Genomic DNA, 19,058 nt, shown 5'->3' on the forward strand with positions numbered 1-19,058 from the left:
CAAAAAAAGTTATTCAATACACCCAAGATATTTCTAATCTACTTAGCTGACGTAACTTCAGTATGAAATGACAATACGGTAAACATAATATACAACAAATATTTTTTAATATTAATAAATTTCTGAAAAAGTTGTCGGTATAGAACATTACTGTTAAATAAATATTGAAATTGTATGAAAGGATAATTATAAACATAAATAACTTTAAAGTAGATCATTTTCCCGGAAAAAAATCCTTTGTTTTAAAATTAATGAATTCTCTGATAGTTTTCAGTGTTTTTATCACATCTACAATTATATCTTTAACATCTAAGAATCATGTTTGTTTATAAATGTTTGTACGAAAGACTAACAATTTTAACAAGCGTTAATACGAACAACATTACTATTACCAGAATATACCTACAAGGAAATCGATGGTACTGTAAACTATGTTCTGCTATAGCTATACTAATATATTTTCTTGAACACGTCCCAGTTTAGTGTATTTAAGTTTTATTTTAAACTTTACTTCGAAATACGTGTTGTTGATTTTAACGTGAACGTTACCTGTTTGAAAGATTTACTAGTCTTTTATTTGTGATGATGTGCGTTTATGGTTAAACAACTTATTTTCAACAGAACGAAAATGTAATTGTATATTTTGTCATGTCATACTCAGAATGTGATACTTATTGTTAGGCAAGATGAAATGACAGCTAATATTTACTGAAGGAGTTTTTTTTTATTTTCAGGCCTGCTGTCCATCAAGTACAGCCACAGTATTAGTTAACTAAACTTTTTGTTATAATAATTTTTAAAACAGTTATACTATAAGATTATTCATGCATAAAAAAACCTGTGTAATTTAAAAAGATTTACATGTTTTTTTTATTTTATGTGCATTGATTTTATTTAACAGTAAGTGAAACTGGGTCTGTCTATAAATAGCTAATGGTTGACAATAATCGATTAACATCTGTACTTAATCAGACGGTTAGCAGAGCGGAAGCTGTCGCTAGATATCAGAAACTTTATGTTATAGTATAATTTAACTGTGTATATATTATTTGTATAAATGGAAATTTTGTTAGTAAATATATTTTGAAATTACTATACTGGTTTTTTAAAATTTACCTGTTAATAAGATATATACTGATATATCATTCATTAATGTTAATCGAATTTGCTAGAAAATTGTGTGTTGCCATAAGCAAAATCTTACTTTTTCAATGTAAAATGCAGTTTGAATGATTAATTTATTAGATATCGTAGAAAGAAATTTTAAAGAGATTAAATTTATACCATGATATCATATTGTACAAATATTTGCAATCGAAAACAGACTTAAAAGTACCAAATATAGCATCGTCTTGAACTTTACAAACCGGATAGCGCATTACTTTTTTTTTTATTATCAGCGAAACTGTCGCGGCATTGATCGCACGATCGAGTGAAATAATGCAACAAAAAGTATTTTTTATTTCACAAATTTCAACTTACTTCCGAATGACGTAAATAACAAGGAAGTTATATCGTCTGTATATTTTAAAGAAATCGTCTTTTTGCCGCCGTGGATGAGAGAGCCTATAATTATTATAAAAGTAGTTTTATTTGTGTCTGTACGCTTAGGCTTTAAAATTTAATAAAAATGCGAATGCCGTGCTGCATAAGCCCTGAAACTGCACTAATTAATTTAATTAAAACGTTATATTAATTAGGTACCCACTTAACATAAAAATATAGAGAATTTTGTTGAACAAAAATACTGAAATGTTCCACTCATATTTTAATATCTAGAGAAATACTTCTCTTTCTTTGTAAGGGGGAATGTTTAAAATGTTTAAAAATATATATAAATAACCTAAATATAACCGGGCACCGGTTAAAAATTAATTTCAAACCTCTGTTTAGTATACTGGCATATCAAATTAGGTATTCATTAATGGGAATATTTGATGAACACTAATTACAGCTCCACCTTCACAAATCTCATTAATGCTTGGTTGCTGGCATACATTTTTTTTTATAGTTCGCTGACTTGAAATAAAAAAATTTCTTAATAGAACAAAAACGGGAGTCGTTGTGGTCATAAAAATGGTTATAAAGAAAAGAGTATTTCGTTAACTTACTTCAGTTTTAATAAAAACAAGCTGAACTTTTATTTAAGGACTCGTATGTCTTGGGAGAGTTGTCGTGGATGCAATTCTAACTTTTACTGCTCGCGTTAATGCTTGGAAATTGTAACGTTTAATGTTATGTAAATTGTAAAGTATGTCAACTGTGCTACCACGGCATTATATTTAAACTGGTACATATTTCTCTTGTAACATCAATTATAATGTGAAAATATAAAGCATTAGTGGTTTTTATGCTGTGAATGATTTAAATATTGCTTTGTTTTGATAAAATGTTCTATGAAATCAATAAAAAATATATATAATTTTATTTGGAGAACATAATTCACTCATGACAAGTTCACTAGCGACTGTCTGCTGGGACGTCAAATGCACTTACTAGAAAGGATTTGAACGGAAACCGAGTGTACGTATCACGAGTCATTTGTTTACAAAAAATATCTTGTTTCATTGGCTAAGAAAAAACTTACCTAAAACTACTACACGGATGTATAACCCAGTGACCGGCCGCTTTCTGTCTGATGCGCTCCTTCATGAGTGCCTTCTTGGATCCGAAGAGTTTCATGGCTAGCTTGTTGTCTGTGGGCTGGAAGAGGGCTTGGAGTTGGTTTCGCAGGAATCCTTGCTTGGCGTCGGGTGCGGGTGGCGCGGGCTCCACTGGCGTGCCGTACAACGACACATCGTCCAAACCACCGAAGTGGACTTTGCCGGTGCCGCTGCCTTGCTTCAGCGACATATCGGCGTCGCCTGAAATACATTGCTTTTATTACAGTAACCGCTTATAAATATGTCGAAGGTTACCGGCAGTGAACACACAATTGTTTTGACAACGATAAGCTTACATATTTAGAATCACTATTAGCTCACACTTACATACCCATTACATAAATTGATTAATTTAGTTTTAAAGTCGTTAAAGTTATATTAAAAGTGTTAGCAAATGGTATTAAAATTTATTGGCAAGTTCATAAACTTAGTAATAAGATAACTCATCTTCCTAAAAAGTTATGATATTAACAAATGTTCAAGACGATACAAAAGCAAGTCGACTTTCAATAATTATTTACGTTTGCTTCTCTGAGACATGCTTTAAACCCTCAGTTAAGTGCCATAAAGAACTATTGTTTTCTAAATCTTTTGTGTTGCTGGGAATGCATGAATAGAAATGTTGAAACAATCAGCACACTATCAATGTAAATTTTTCTAAAGCTATAAATTTTATAACTGTTTTGCATGCAATTATATTTTTACATACGAAACGAGTTTTATCGCATCTATTAAACTTGTTATTTATAACAAATTTCATCATCTAAACGTTTAATTCTGAGCGTTGAAACGGACAGTTTTAAATGGATTATTTTCTTATTTCAACCGGAAAAGTTTTGATATAAAATTGTCCGTGATCAATTCAACGGAAATCTATATAATTGTAAGACTATATAATTACATAGAAGTCACGAATAATTAAATTATAATGTACCAAAAAACATTAAATACAAATGTCCATTAAATAATTACACATCAATTAAAACGGATTTTTAATCTATGTTACACTAATACAAAGGTTCCGCCGCATTATGCCGACATCAGAAGTTGTAACCGAAATCAATAAACGTGGCCAGTGGGCATACAATGGCCACTGCCTGAGGCTCGGCAATCAAGGCAAATGGTTATTGTTCTTTCCAATGCGCCTGCACAATGTTTAATATTGAACATTTCCTGTTGATGTCTCAATGCAGACAGTTTTGTTAAACCATTTACATTGTTCGTAATTTGTTCCGAGATTATTTTACTATACTTTTGTCTCTTTCTTCTGATTCATGATAATGTTTTCTATGAGTTATGTTTAGTTTCATATTAAATTACGTCGTCCGGTAATTAATATAAGGCATCAATTAAAACATACCTGTTCGTATTTTATACGTAATTTGAACGGTATGATTTGTTTTTAATGTAGCAAATTCAAAATATTAATTAATTTGTGAAATATATCCTTCGTATTAATGGTAGTCGTGGCTTAATTATAAGTAACCGTAAACAATAGTCTGGAGCTACTCTTACAGCTGATAAAACAAGCGATTAAACAATGAGCCAATGTCACTTCATTGATTCAAGTGGTGTCAACTGTAACTAGAGAACGCCAATCAAATGACAATCCATGTATCCGAGTACCAACAATATTTTCGTTGGCTACGTATAAATTTCTGTAAGTTGATCAAATTTAAACAATCCGTCCGTTATTCGGTGTGAGAATAAATAAAACATCTATTCTATTTTTAAATATTGCGTGTTCATTTACGTTCATTTTTAAGTTCGGGCCAAACTGATTTGTATATTTATTTAATCCGACATCCCCAAAACATTTGTTTGATAACGGATTCAGATTTAAAAATTCTTAACATTTCAGTAACTTTGAAACATAGTAAAGGTTTTTAGATTTTTTTAATATCAAATATAATGTAACGTATTTTCAAGGCCTTGTAAAATTTTCTTACTTATTTTATTTTGGTTCAAAAAGATATGGAATGAGTGTGATAGATAGTATATTTTGACACGACGTTTTTAAAATAGAAATATAATCTGTGGGATGTTTGCTTTAAAAGGTACAGAGTGTACTGCAATTCTTATCGTTTCCTTATTGCCAATAATGCGTCGATGAAATCTTTGAGCGTAAAAATTCTGCAATTAGTATCGGTTTCCTCAAAGTATTTCTGTTAAACTTTTTAATGGCAAGAGGAAAAAACATTCCAACGGTATATAATGTATATATATTTTCATAATTTCAGTAATTTTACCTTGTCCATTTCATGTTAAAGAAAAATCAACGTAACGTTATATTATCAAATTGTTGACATAAAAGGGTAAATTTTCAATTTGGAATATAAACTTAATAAAATTGCCCCTTCAATCTTAACCAAAAACCGTCTACTTACCTTTCGGCATTTTTGTTGGGTTTCTTAATTTATATTTTCCTTTTAAAGAAGCCGTGGTGATTAGTTTTATTTACAGCCTGTTAGATCCTAGACACATGGATCTCCATATCACAACACAATCACACAAGGATTAGTTTATACATTAAAGTTATGACGAATATTAGCTTCCAGCTGAAGGTTTGGCTAAAATGAGTTGAAAAACATAAATAACAATATTATGGGTTTTTTTTTCTTTAACTGGTGTGACGTTATCGCTTCATTTAGCATATTAAGTGCACATGCATTACGTAACTGTGATTTCTAGAAAATTATTATATAATTTCAATATTCTTGCCAATATTAGTTATTTAGTGCTTTTGAATAGGCCATCATACTCCATTCCAGCGTAGTAACAAGCTATCTAGTGCTTACTCAGTATGATCATCCCCAACTTCCGTTAAGGTGCAATTTGACAAGTGTAAATTATATCTCAGAATAGAAGTGACTTCTACAATTACCGGTCAATTGAGACAAAAGGATAATGCTAGGCCGTTGTGTCATGGCCGACTTATTTGTCTAATTGAAAATAAAAATTGACATCACATAAATTTTTATCTCTCTCATACATCCGTGGCTATTTGGAAATCGGAACGAAATTTGCATTGCATTTAATAAAAGAATTCTATAAATATAAGCATGTTTAAATGTTAAACTGTTTGAACAAATATATTATAAGAGTTATGATTGTAATTTTTTTTTAAACTATTTAAAGTTTAAACATATGTTAACATGGTCAGGTCAAATAATTCGGTTACGTTGGTAAAGAGGTATTAATAGATAGAGATAACTGGATAGTATCATGCTTGAGTTAAATACAATCGATCCGTTTAAAATCCGTATAAAGTACGCCAACGTAATCTCTTTAACATTTAGTTTAACTGTCGCCTTATTACACCGCTCTATACAAACAATACATACTCTGATTGTTAGATAATAACCGGCTTAGATAACAAAGCATCGGTAATTTTTATCTTTATAAATGTACTAGAAACGCTTTTCATTCTGAGCTTGAATGAAGTTGTATCGCAAGATTTCCAAGTCACAGTTCTAGAAAGTTGTATTTGACATGCGCAGTGACAGAACATACACAGCGCAGGATATGAATTAAATCTTATTCATATTGCTTTTAACGAACTAAATTAGCTCGAAACGTTTGCTTCCATCACTGAAGATACCATTTATAAATAGATGGTCCACATTTGTGATACAATACACAACTGTTACAACGCTATAACATACAAGTAAACAATCTCGTAATCGAACAATGTGAATGATTAATCGGAGTCAGCTACTCACTTTCGCGGCTCGCCAGCCCACATGTGTATTTCCTTAGTTTATGGAACAAGTAATTAGTGAATCCTGAACAGCACATGTTGATTTACAACTCGGATGTCAACTGGTTATCGACGTGAACGTCATTGTTGTGGTTTAACAATGCGCGGGCGCAAGGCGGGGTACTAGAGGCGACCGCCCGTTCCACATACTGCGGTACAATTGACCGAGTCCGACGCGAGCAAGACACGCTACGCCGCCCCGAAAATATTTACTGTACTTAACACCATGTGATTTGTTTTATTACCGCCATACGGCTGTCTGGGCCTGCTATTCGCCATGCACTGATGTTTTTTTCCTCTCACAACACCAATTGCATGCAATAATTATCGAAACAGAAATCAATTGGCTGTACTGTTCCTGCATATTTGAGCAGTAATTCAATTTTCGTTATGCATTTTCATATTACTTTAAAGTAAGTAATTCGTCTGAGTTTTCTCATATATTTTATGGATGCCTAAAAATAATTATATTTTAAGTATAAATTTATAAACGCATTCTGAATTTGCATAATGAATCTATACTTTTTATTGTTTAATGTTCAGATAAATGGTAGTAAAGGTTAAATATAAATTTGACATGTGTCAAAAATATGTTCAATCATAAATTTGTGCATCTTTGCTTGATAAAATTAAAAAAAAAGAGTGAGGTTGCGTACGTCACAATATTAAGGTCAACTGTGTGAGTTAAATTGAATTTCTGATACATTCCGATACGATGTAATTTAGATTTTATAACATCATGTAAATCTAGTTCAAGTGTATATGTACGTATAAGCTTTCATAGCAGCCGAGTGGCTTCTAAAATCTGGATAATAACTAAATATATTTGACATACATCTTACAACATTTGACGTTTGTTAATATTTTATTTACAATTATTTATTTTTGAGGGTAGGACTGATTAAGTGTTGCTTTATCAATTTGTTAGAAAGAATTTATGTTGTCAATAGAAATTGCAATAAACCTAATAATACTTTGAAACTAATATCGGGGATGCAAACTTGTAATACGAATGCTATATAATTATTTTCCAAGTAACCTACTATTATTTATAAGAATAATTTATACATGATATATTTTTTTTATTATACATAAATCTGAGATGGAAATATTGTGATACTTTATGTTTTTTATTAGTAATTCACTTGTATCCTTTACTATAGTTCACAGGAAGAAAAAATATGTAAAAAATGTGCAATAAAAATCAACACCGATAGTTATAATACGCATATGATTGAGACATTGCAAACATTAAGTTTTATTGTGTTTGTTAAGTACATTCTTTATTATTAATCATTTATTTACAAGCTAAAAACATTTTAAACAAAAAAATATATATCCTTAAATAAATGTATAAGGAATAAATTTAATTATTATTATAAAATATATTGTTAGTGCTGAAAAAAAAAACATGTTTATTTCATAGTATATAAAATCTAAATGTTCCACATCCGTGTAGTTGAACGAGTTTGTACAAGTAGAGAGTAAACTCCTAACCTAAATAGAAAGAGCGCTCAGATTTTTCATTAGCAGAATTTATGATTTAAAACGAGATACTGTCATTTTGCCTATCACGATAGCCGATTTTTTGCATATCTCACGGCATATTCAGGCAAAACCTACATAGATATTCATAAAATTCTCAATAATCGTAAAATTAGCAACACCACAGATGGCTCAGAAGTCCTACTAGGACAATATTAATTAATTTATAATCAATATGGCTGCTCCAATTGTTCAATTTCTTAGTAAAGTCTAAACAATAGTTCGTGGGCGACGTCCATTAAAGTATAAAGGCGTGCAGGAAGCGAATTCCTAAACAAACACAAAGTATTTCAATGTTCGCGAAATGTTTTGTAATTCCGTAGGTACTTAACGCCTAGAAACATCGATGCCGATTCTATGAATAACAATTCTCAAACCCCTTGAGTCATGGTACGCAAAACATGTTTAAATCAATCCTACATTATAAGGAACCATTATTTTTATGTTTCTATGTAAAAAAAATCTTTTAAAAACTTGTATTGTTACATGAAATCGTGAGATATGAGCTGAATAGAATTTTAGATTTCGTAGTGGACTTATTTTAGGTTCTTATTTTTAGAAGTTCGTTACACTTTTATTTATTATTTATTTCAATATAAATAAATAGTGTTTTAATTACAATAAACGTTAGAATAAAAAAATGTTTAACCTTAGACAAAATTTACTTGTTACTGTTGTGATATAACCAAAAACGTGATTAACTTTCATTATATAAATCCTCTAATGAGGCAATGCTTTCTATTCAGATAAATTTTGTGTGTATACTTAATATTTATTTAACAATTTTGATGTATTGTCAATTGATTAGTTATTACAGATATGCGTTGTCACTTGTTGCTTAGCCATTTGTTCCAAGATACCTTAAGCATGAGATAATGGTTCAAAAAAACTTACATAGTTTTCGATTTTCTTACAAATAACGATTTTTTTATGTTTATGAACAAATTCCAAAACTTTATCAATAACAATAGATATTTTTTAAGATATATTTTCATTACTATAACATTAAGGGGCTGCAGCTGTTCCTTTAAAAGTAAATTATAATCTATAACTCACATGCCCCAAACTTTAAATTTCTGGACGGTTCAGAAACTTCTCGAATGTAATACACACTTTATGTAGTTCGCATCACTAATTCAAATTCAATGACTTCAAAGGTTTGTATTTAGAAACTCTTTTATTTCATATTGTGAGCCGATTCGTTCCACACGTCGTCTTTTGTTTTTATTTCTGTGACACTGAATATTTAGCTGGACGTTACGAAAAAAAAATAAGTCGTGATTTAAATATTTTAGTCAATACATTGAAAATAAAATTCATATTAAGATAAGCTTATACAGTTGATTTAATATCAGTAATAAAAAATTGTTAATAAAGATAAAGAAACAAACAAAGGATTTTAATGAAAATCAGTCGACTTTATAATTTAAACATTAAAACTGTACGTGTTCATTCACAAGATGAGAACTTGTAATAAGGTTACCGGGGTAAAACGACAAGTAATTTGCATTATTTATTAGCACCTGTATCCATGTTTGACGGAAATACGTCTATTTTATTGCTCATATTATATTTCTGAGCTCCATCGAGATCGTAAAGTTGTTTAATATTCCCCTTAGACTTCTGTATGTTATTGAATGAAACCAATATCCCCTTTTCTATATGTGGTTTTGTATTTTGAACGAGGACTTCAATATTGGATTCAGAGGTTGCATTTTCTTTAAGGCATGTAAACCTAACTTTATAACGATAGCTATAAATATCGTTAATATTAAGGAACAATTAAATTTTATTAAATAAAAAATAAACACAGCCTTTGATTGTCGCTTACTGATCATTCTGGTACTGGTGAGGCATATGCTAAAAACGCCTTACATCATATTTAAAAAGAGCTGATACGCTAACACTGCTAAGCCGATATTAATCAAACATAGCTAAGAGCCATTCCAAAAACACTGGCTATTAAATATAGTATACCACATTAAAATCATCTAACCATTTCAGAGTTACAATGACACAAACACACATGCATATCGACAATAAACATACAATGTATGTAGTATAATCTTTTTGCATCGCTGTCAAAAATGTAGTGAATTAAGTATCGGCTTAAGAAATTATTTTTCAAATCTATTCGCCAGTCATTGTACTATTATTTTAAAGATAAACACCGAATATAATAATATAAGTACTCAAATTAGAAAAATACAAACGGTTTCTTATTAAAGTTCTAGGACCGAAAGTAACAAAAACACACTAATTATATGGTTTTAAAAAAAATATTTAATATAGCTTGAAACGAATCCAGTGAAAGCTATTTATAACTAATGTACACTTTTAATATACCATAGTTCAATTAAAATATTAAATCGAAAACGTTATTTTTTTAAGTAATATAAAACGTAAATTTGATTTACACATTTTCTTACATACAGCCAATGTTAAACTTTTGCTACAGACGGCTAAAAGTAAGAATTTTCGATTTCCAAATACACGCATAAAAAACCCAGAACGTACAAATTTTATGCAGGAAGAAGTCCACACGGTCGCTAAAATAAAGTTACTATCATAAATAATCTGGGATCATACCAACATAATAAAAAAAACTAAATACATAAAAATACTAGTTATTTTAATATATGCTAATTAAATTACCCCCCAAAAAAAAGAACATCTTTTTTTAACATACGCCATGAAAATTTGTGTTTTATAAACTTTTGTATATTTTTTATTGAATATTAATAAAACCTCTACGTTCAGATCAGATTTTTCTTTTATCTGTTGTAGTTTATAAATTCAAATATGGAATCAGTAAAGACGTCGGGGTAATCTAGTGTTATAGTTTCGACCTCGCTGTACATCTGAGGTATTGTTCGTTTGCCTTTGTTACCGGTTGTTTCATTAAATATTAAGTCCCAAGGACTGGGAGATCGGAACAGAGGATGTATAAATATTTAAGGAGATAATTTTGAATGCTCTATTTCTGCTTCGAAGTATATTGAAGCAATAATATGGAGAAATCGATAGTTTCAATTTCGTAAGTTGTTACACAGAATCTCTCAAATACTAAATAATAATCGATAAAAATTCGACAAAGTTTCAACTTTGTTGTGTCTAATTTAATATACTTGGTATAAGTGGACTTTGAGAGTATTTTTTTTTTGTAGTTCACCTTAGAAAATAACACGTATATAAAAATAGTAACGTCAGATTTCTCTTAAAGTGATAGTGTTGGTCATTATAGCTGCTATAAATTATAGAAAATTATACATCAAGAACACGTAATTGTATCATTTGAAATAGAGTTGAATAATGTCGTGACAAATAATTTTATATTAAAATATGCTTTCACCAATATTAATTATTATATATGTGTCTCTGTGCGTTTATGACTCTGCGTAGTTCCTACAGTCGTTGGTATTAAAATGAACTTAATAAAAATACAGACAATATAAGTTTACTCAGAAAGTTTTAGTTTGTATTATTTCAAAACAAAAATATGTCAATGTTATAAAACTGTAACATTTGCATCAGTTATAAAAACAAAATTTCAAAACCTTTGGTTTAACTTCAAATAAGTGGAAAACAGGAAAAAAATATACGAATTACGGCTAACTGAACTCTGTTATACCAAATGTTACATAAATCAGGAACTCTAGGAAAGTTTTTTATTTAAACAAAGTGTTATAATAGTAAGAGCAAAAAGATGTTAGTTAGAACACATTAGACCAAGGTTAAGAGTATTTAGACACCACTGGCGGACGGTGGAGGAAAACATCGTCAGGAAACCTGGACTTATAATTTCAAATTATAAGTTTGTAATCGCCAACCCGTCTTGAGCAAGCGTGGTGATTAATGCTCCAACCTTCTCCATGTGAGTAGAGGTCTTTGCTCAGCAGTGGGCTCCTATACGCTGATGATGATGATAATGAAAACAAAGTTAAATTCATCGCGTCATTGTTTTATTTGCTTTGCTGAAATTTTTGGTTATTTCTTTGAAGGAATCAAAATATTTATATTACTTGTAGACATATTAACCTGTGTTTAGAACATTAAATTGAATTATATGTATGTAGCGGTACTGTTTAAAATATTTTCTTCCATTTTAATTATGATTTTTTTATTTAGTTCTCAGATCCAAAAAAAAAAAACATTAATTTATCAAACAGTGATATCCTAATAAAAAAAATAAAAATGATAAAGTATACTAACAGCATCATATAGACTTGAAAAAAGAATTACCAAAGCTCTAAGATTATATTTAAAATGACGTGTAAATGAGCTTGACACCAGCTCGTTGTGCAGATAAGAATGAATGAATGGATCATAGACAAGAATAAGAGAAAAGCAGCCATTCGCAAAACATGACAAGAAAAACCTTAAACGGAGTGTTATTATATTGCTGAATTAGCAAGCAAACAATACATGAATAATGTCAAACAAAAACAATATACTGATAGCCTCAAACCAGAGGCATAATGCCTAAGCCTTAAATTTTATTCAGTGAATGAATTTAAAGGTTTATCGTCTTAAAATATTTTGTAATGTAATTTATAAGGAAGATTTTTTTATTACGACTATATGAAAACATTGTTCATCTTCTATATTATTACGGAAATAATATCAATCGGAATTTTTTTTATCTATAAAATTATATATCAACGTGATAAATGAATCACTTAAGTCACGAGAGTGCTTTTGTGAATACTGCTAGCAAAACGACTTTACAATTTTTTTTTGTATTTTTTTTTTTAATTGCTAACGTTGAATAGATTTAAGGAAGAACATTTTTATGACTAGGCTGTATGACTTATTCTTTGCCTTTTTATTTACTGTGTATCATTTATATTAACATTTAAAAAAATCCTTGCAATGCACGAATTTTAGGAATATTAAAGTAAAATTGACATTTAAAAATTTTAAATTAAATAGTAATACTATTTTTTTATTATAACTTTATAAAATTTTTTGTTCCTTGTAATGAATAATTAATATGTTATAATATTAATTATAATTAATTTAAAATTAATTTCTTGTGATATTTTTATATAAACTGTGTGTCACATTTTAATGACTCGTAGTAATTTAAGCATAATCTAAGGTAAAATTTATTTTACATTCATCTAAGTAATTATTACAAAAATATTATTTTTATTTTAACTTAAAATAAGTATTTGAAGATTAGCTGCGTCCGTAATTTAATATTTTTTATGTAATTAATATATGTGTATAAATTCTGTGGCATCCGAATATGCTAAAGACCTTATAAGATCTATAACCTAATTCCTCCATTTGGTAGTTCAGTAATCAATTCCTTAAAATCTACATTCGCCTTCGAGGATAAGAAAAAAGGCAAGATCTAAGCCTATTTTCCTTTTCTATTAAATAAGTAATCTTACAAAACCTTTTATATAAATTATAATAGTATAAGATGTACAATGATTTATTAATACACAACCCAACTTATCAGACATCTGGTACGAGAGTAACTTGGAAGTTCCTGGCTGGACATGGTTGATCGAAACATAAACTTGGCCGTACATGTCTACACTTGGCAGTCTGCCTGTCGCCGGTCTTAAATGTCCTTGTCGAAACATTCATTGACAGACGCTATACTCACAGTTATATCTGTGATAAATTAAAATTTAAAATTCGTTTATTATCTGTGGAGGTTTCAACGGAATTAAATTAAATCTGCATGTGAGAAGCAGTGCCTAGTATGAGATTCCTAAACGGAATTATTGTTTGTCACTTAAATTGGTTTCGTTAATACACTCGAAAGTGGCAGTGAGATTGAATCTTTATGTCAAATAGTTAAATATCCAAGGGCGAAGCAAATATAAAGGTTGATAAGAAACCGCTCTCATTCCATTTCATTAAAAAATTATAGTGGTTTAGTGGTTATAAGTTGTACAACGTATTAGAATTGAAAGATTAAATTAAAAATTTGTTAAAAATACTTCATGTCAAATATGATATCTTTTAAAATATATTTCCTTCGATAATGTTTAAAAAAAAAATTATAACATGAACGAATGGAAGCACGAATTAATGTGTCATTGAGAATTTCGGATTTAAGTCATTAAAAAAAAAAACACATTTTGGACGGATGTAGATTCTGACAACGGTTAATCTTGATAACTTACTGCATTTCCTTATAACTTGCAAGGTCGCTTCGGTTATCTAGTGACAAGGTGAAGGGTCGCGGTTGTTTACCAACAAACTGAGATTACTTCAATAACATACATAATAATTAATAGTCGTTTAGTTTAACAAGACAAACCTTTTACGTCTATTTCAGCGTCCTTTTCTTGACATTTATATAAAATTATAAACAGAATTGTCCTCCTATATAATCTATATATAAAAATGAAATTCGTGTTTGTATGGTTTTTGTTGAAAAATTGGGGACGTGTTTTTACGGCAAGAGATGTACATAGGATATTTTTCGTTCCAATTCAATTGCTGAAATTGCTGAATTCAATACCTGAAACTGTCGCAGACGAAGTCGAGAGCAAAAACTAGTATTATTAAATAAAGCCATTAATATAAAAATACATAGTTAATATTTTGATCGGACATATGTGATTTCCGCGATATTTAACATGATATAAACGTTATATGTAGCGTTTGTTATTGTGATTTTCAATTGCAGCATTACGTAATGTAACTCATCATGGGCCAATTTATATTATATGACATATGTGCATCGTTACCATTTATCATCACAGTTTCTGGTATAAGTCTGTATCGATCGAGACTTATTAGTTGTCAACTCTACTACTTTCCCTCACCCTAGACTAGATTAGACCAGACTACACGATATTCTTGCTTAAACGTATAATAAACTTGCCATTATAAAAATAAAAAAAAAGTTCTTTTTTTTTCGTTGTAATTTAAATTCATATGTAGGGCTTTGTACTAAAATGCAAACGATTTTTTGCTAATCGATTCTTGTTTAAGATAGCGAGAGTTTCTATAGTTTTTTTTTTTTTTTTTTATAAAATAGATTAATGAAGAAGTATCTGAAAGGAAGTAATTTATAACAATTCAATATTGATTTAATGTAAAACGTGTGAGCTAACAAAGTTAAAGATAACGTTTAATTAATTTTAATTAAATTGTGTATTATACTTTCAAAGGGTTGGATTGTTATTCACGAAACTCTCAGTTGAAACTTTGAGATCTTATAGAAATGTTTTCCCGATATGTCTACTCGTGTTACAGTTTAAAAGTATAAAATAAATATAATCCCACATATAACAATTTAGAAGAACAATAATAAATCTTACCACATTTAAATTATTATTAAAATCATTAATGTAGGCTATGAAGTATTGATAGATTTTTTTACTTTATTATTTGAACAAATATAATGTCCTTAAATACCGGAATTATCCGAAGCAATTTCCACTGAGCATACCTAATGACCTATTGAGTAGCCAGCGTTCGGATACACAAATAGTCAAATAAGTTTTTACTATATTGGACTGTAGATAAAACAAAAAAACTGTAGTTAAGGAAACCCGTCAACACTGTCACACGGAACGAAAACTATCAGTCAAATTCTTCACGACTGTCAACATATTTGCAACATAATAACTCTTGTCTGGTGTATTATTTGTTAAGCTTTAAAAGGAAGTCGTTTGGGTGTGTGCAAAAAATTTGCTACACGTTACGTCATTGTAAAAAATAAAAAAAAAACAATTTGAAAATGGAACGCTCATGTCGTCTAATGCTATCGCAATGGAGTTTTATTTTTGGATTAGTAATGTCTTTAAATAGTTTCTCGTGGGGAAAAATCTGTGAACTGATTTGAGTCCGTGGCTTATGTTATTCATATCTTAAATTTAGGAGAAATTGCGATCCCTAATAAGAATTATGTGTATTTGCTCTTAAAAAAAAAAACAAAAACATATAGCATCCATGGGGTATATTCAGTTATTCGGTTCTATTTTCAAATAGAGTGCTGTTATAAAAGCCCCATGCTGTTTTAAAAGTAGGGCTTGACACACAAATTGTATTTAAATTTATTTCTTTAAATAAAATGCTATGGGAAAACTATTTGAAGGTTTGAAAAAACTCGAAACACAATACACATTGTAGTGCTTTTATGCAAACACAATGTTTTTCAATACGAGTGTATCATACAGCTTTTATGTTATCAGAGTTGACTTAATTGGAAAATCGTAAAAATACAATTTCCGATTCACTTTTGTTAGCAATATTATGTCGATTTTTAAATTTATAAATATTTTTTTTGAGATCGTTATTCAAAATTATTTATTTATATACTTTTAACATGTATTTAGGACCTTTTTATAATTTTCAAAAATGGAATCGTTAGTCTTGATTCCAAAAAGTTTGATATGAATGTAAAAATATATATATATAGATCTAAGTTATTTATAATGCTATGCCATAAATAAAACGTGTAGGGGATTTACTTAGTATTATTTTAAATTAATGAATAAATCTTTTGAGGAAAATATTTAAGGAAGTCCCCACAAGAGAAACCACTGACATCGCTAGCTAAAATAAAAAAGACCTTGGTTTAGGAACAAAGCTAAAACTCAAGACTTTAAGTAAGACTTGACGCAGTTTTTGTAGCTTCCTCTGCCCGTATTTTATTTCAGCATCCCATTTTTGTAATTACGTTACAAATAAAAAAAAAAAAAACTCGATAAAAATTGACATAGAATATTTTCGAAGATAAAAATTAAAAAATACATTAAACAAGACACAGTTTCCAACAAAATATAGATTAAAATGAAGAAATATAAATTATAAATGTAACAGCCATAATAATTCAATGCTTTGAACAATTTCAATTCGTTTACAAAAACTTAAAAGCAACGTATTTCTCCTCCGCTATGATGAACGATCGTTGCTATTATACATACGTTAAAAATAAATCAAGCACTGAATACATTTTTATTCACTGAAATTTATATTAGATACTATATTTATTGGGTTATTTTAAGGGGATCACGATAATCTTAACAACCTCTCATAACATATTCGTACATTGAGTTCGCTTCGGTTTAAATAAAGTTATCTTAAAAGAATATAGCATGATACCTATATGTCGCATGCGATAAATTCCGATATGTGTAGGTAACAAAACGTTTATATGTATGTAAATTTAATGTCATATACAAAGAGTCATATAAGTCGATTTCATATATATTCTAAATACCTAATCAAATTAAAATAGCGGGACGTGATGAAAATAATGTTTCTAACATAGACATTTATATGATTATAGAAACATTATAAAATTCCTCAAATGCTTATATTATGTAATCATTTGTAAGGAAAATTATGTATAAGTTGTTTTGTTCGTACATTTGCAATCGATCAGCCTTACGAGGCTTACTTTGGGTGTATTGGATACGTTTTTACGTCTTAAAACATCACGTTGTATAACGTAACGTGATACTTAATATGCATTAATGTCCATGCATTAATTGAGATTACTTACTTTAAACAATTGAAGCTCTGAAAATGTATACCTACTTCAATAGGTTTAATTTATTTGCATTCCTAAGTATTTATACGTGTAGTTTAAGGAAGATTAAAACCTCCTTTAAATTATTTATAACATGACAATGTTGGTAACATTGAATTTGATTTGACGTTTTAATCGTGTAAAAAAAAAACTGTATGATAAAAAATCTAAGCTTGTCCTTTAATTATTTTTTTTGGTTTTGATGTTATTTTTTTTTCTTATACGAACAGTTTTAATGTATTGTCCTATTTTAAAATATGTTTTGTATATGATATTAATTTTGTTTCTGTTGGTTAGTTGGCGATGTTAGTGAAGTTAGTAATGAGCGTATATAAAATAAAATAAAATCTACGAACTAGATGTGAGCTGTTTGAAAAAAAAGGATCATTTTTTACTAGATAAAAAGGCTCATATAGTTTTATAAATGTTATATACTTAAAAGTTATATAAATGTTTTATTGATAAATTAATTTATAATTAGTATATTTAGTATAATGCAACATACTCGTATTATTTCACTGTTTGGAAGGATTCTCATAGACGTGATCTAACTTACTTAGTTCAAACTCATCAGTGTTTTTTATTTTCCTAACGGTTCCATACAATCCATTGTTAATTGAGACACAATTTATATATTTCATAGTAGTTTCATTAGAACGTTCGCACAACTAGTTAATGGACACGGCATACTTGCCTTAACGCGTACACAGCACTGAGGCTGTATTATTAATTTAATTCTATGTTAATAATTCCGTTGAATATTTATTATATTTGTATATTTTTACTTATAAACGGTCTTTCCTGCGCTTTAAGTATTTAAGTATCCATTAGTCGAAATTTATACGACGTTTTAATTTTATTCGAAATGATTTAATTTTTTTTTTCATATTTTTTTTTAAAGCCGCTTATCTTCGACCTAAGTCCAATTTTTTTTTTTAATTATTAATTTTTAAATATTATAAATTAAAAATATAATGTGACAGATAAATGACAGTGGTAACGCTACCAAAGAAATTTAATCTCATTGAGGTTTAACAGTTTATTGATCGTAAGAAATGTTAAATGAGAAACTAAAGTTTATATTATTTACAATATAAAGTTATACTAATATCGTATTTATTTTAAAGAGAACAAAGTCTATATTACTTAACATTGTGCCAAAACTATGTGTATAATCTGATTGGTGTCACGCTCAAGCGAAAAGGTCTTTGTCATTGATCTATCGCTCCTTAATATCGTCTGTAAGCAATCTGCAGTCATATTTTTTTTTGTTGTGTATTACACAATATATTTTCGTAAATCTTATTCATCTGCGATGAGTTGTGGCATCTGCCACTTGCTGAAGGTGTTGATCTTGGCGCAGACATCAAAGATATGTAAACAACGGGTAAGTATCTGTATTATGACCTCGCGGTTTCGATTTCTCATGCTAGTTAGAGATTTTGACTGAATATCGAAAGCGAACGAGACATGGGATATTAAATTATTGCATCAGTTTGAAGTGCCTAATAACCTGAATGAGAATGTTTGGAAGGACCGAATTGTTTTTTTTTTCACGAAATAAAATAGAACGAAGATT

At 29.2% G+C, this 19,058-nt stretch overlaps 1 protein-coding gene across 10 annotated transcripts in view; it reads right to left on the reverse strand.

The window, feature by feature from the left end:
* The window catches only part of LOC116771692 (potassium/sodium hyperpolarization-activated cyclic nucleotide-gated channel 2), a 109,720-nt gene that overhangs the window by 24,645 nt on the left and 66,017 nt on the right, over positions 1–19,058 (reverse strand). For 6 of the 10 annotated variants that reach the window (XM_032663604.2, XM_032663602.2, XM_032663607.2 and 3 more), the window contains one exon: positions 2,588–2,864. In XM_032663604.2, coding sequence (XP_032519495.1) covers positions 2,588–2,864 — 277 coding nt within the window. Of the gene's footprint in view, positions 1–2,587; positions 2,865–5,050; positions 5,234–6,385; positions 6,715–18,035; positions 18,195–19,058 lie in introns of those variants that run through there. The other 4 variants (XM_061528206.1, XM_061528207.1, XM_061528203.1 and 1 more) reach the window with 3 other exon arrangements.

Source organism: Danaus plexippus (assembly GCF_018135715.1).
Source record: "Danaus plexippus chromosome 16 unlocalized genomic scaffold, MEX_DaPlex mxdp_23, whole genome shotgun sequence".
NCBI classification, from domain to species: domain Eukaryota; kingdom Metazoa; phylum Arthropoda; class Insecta; order Lepidoptera; family Nymphalidae; genus Danaus; species Danaus plexippus.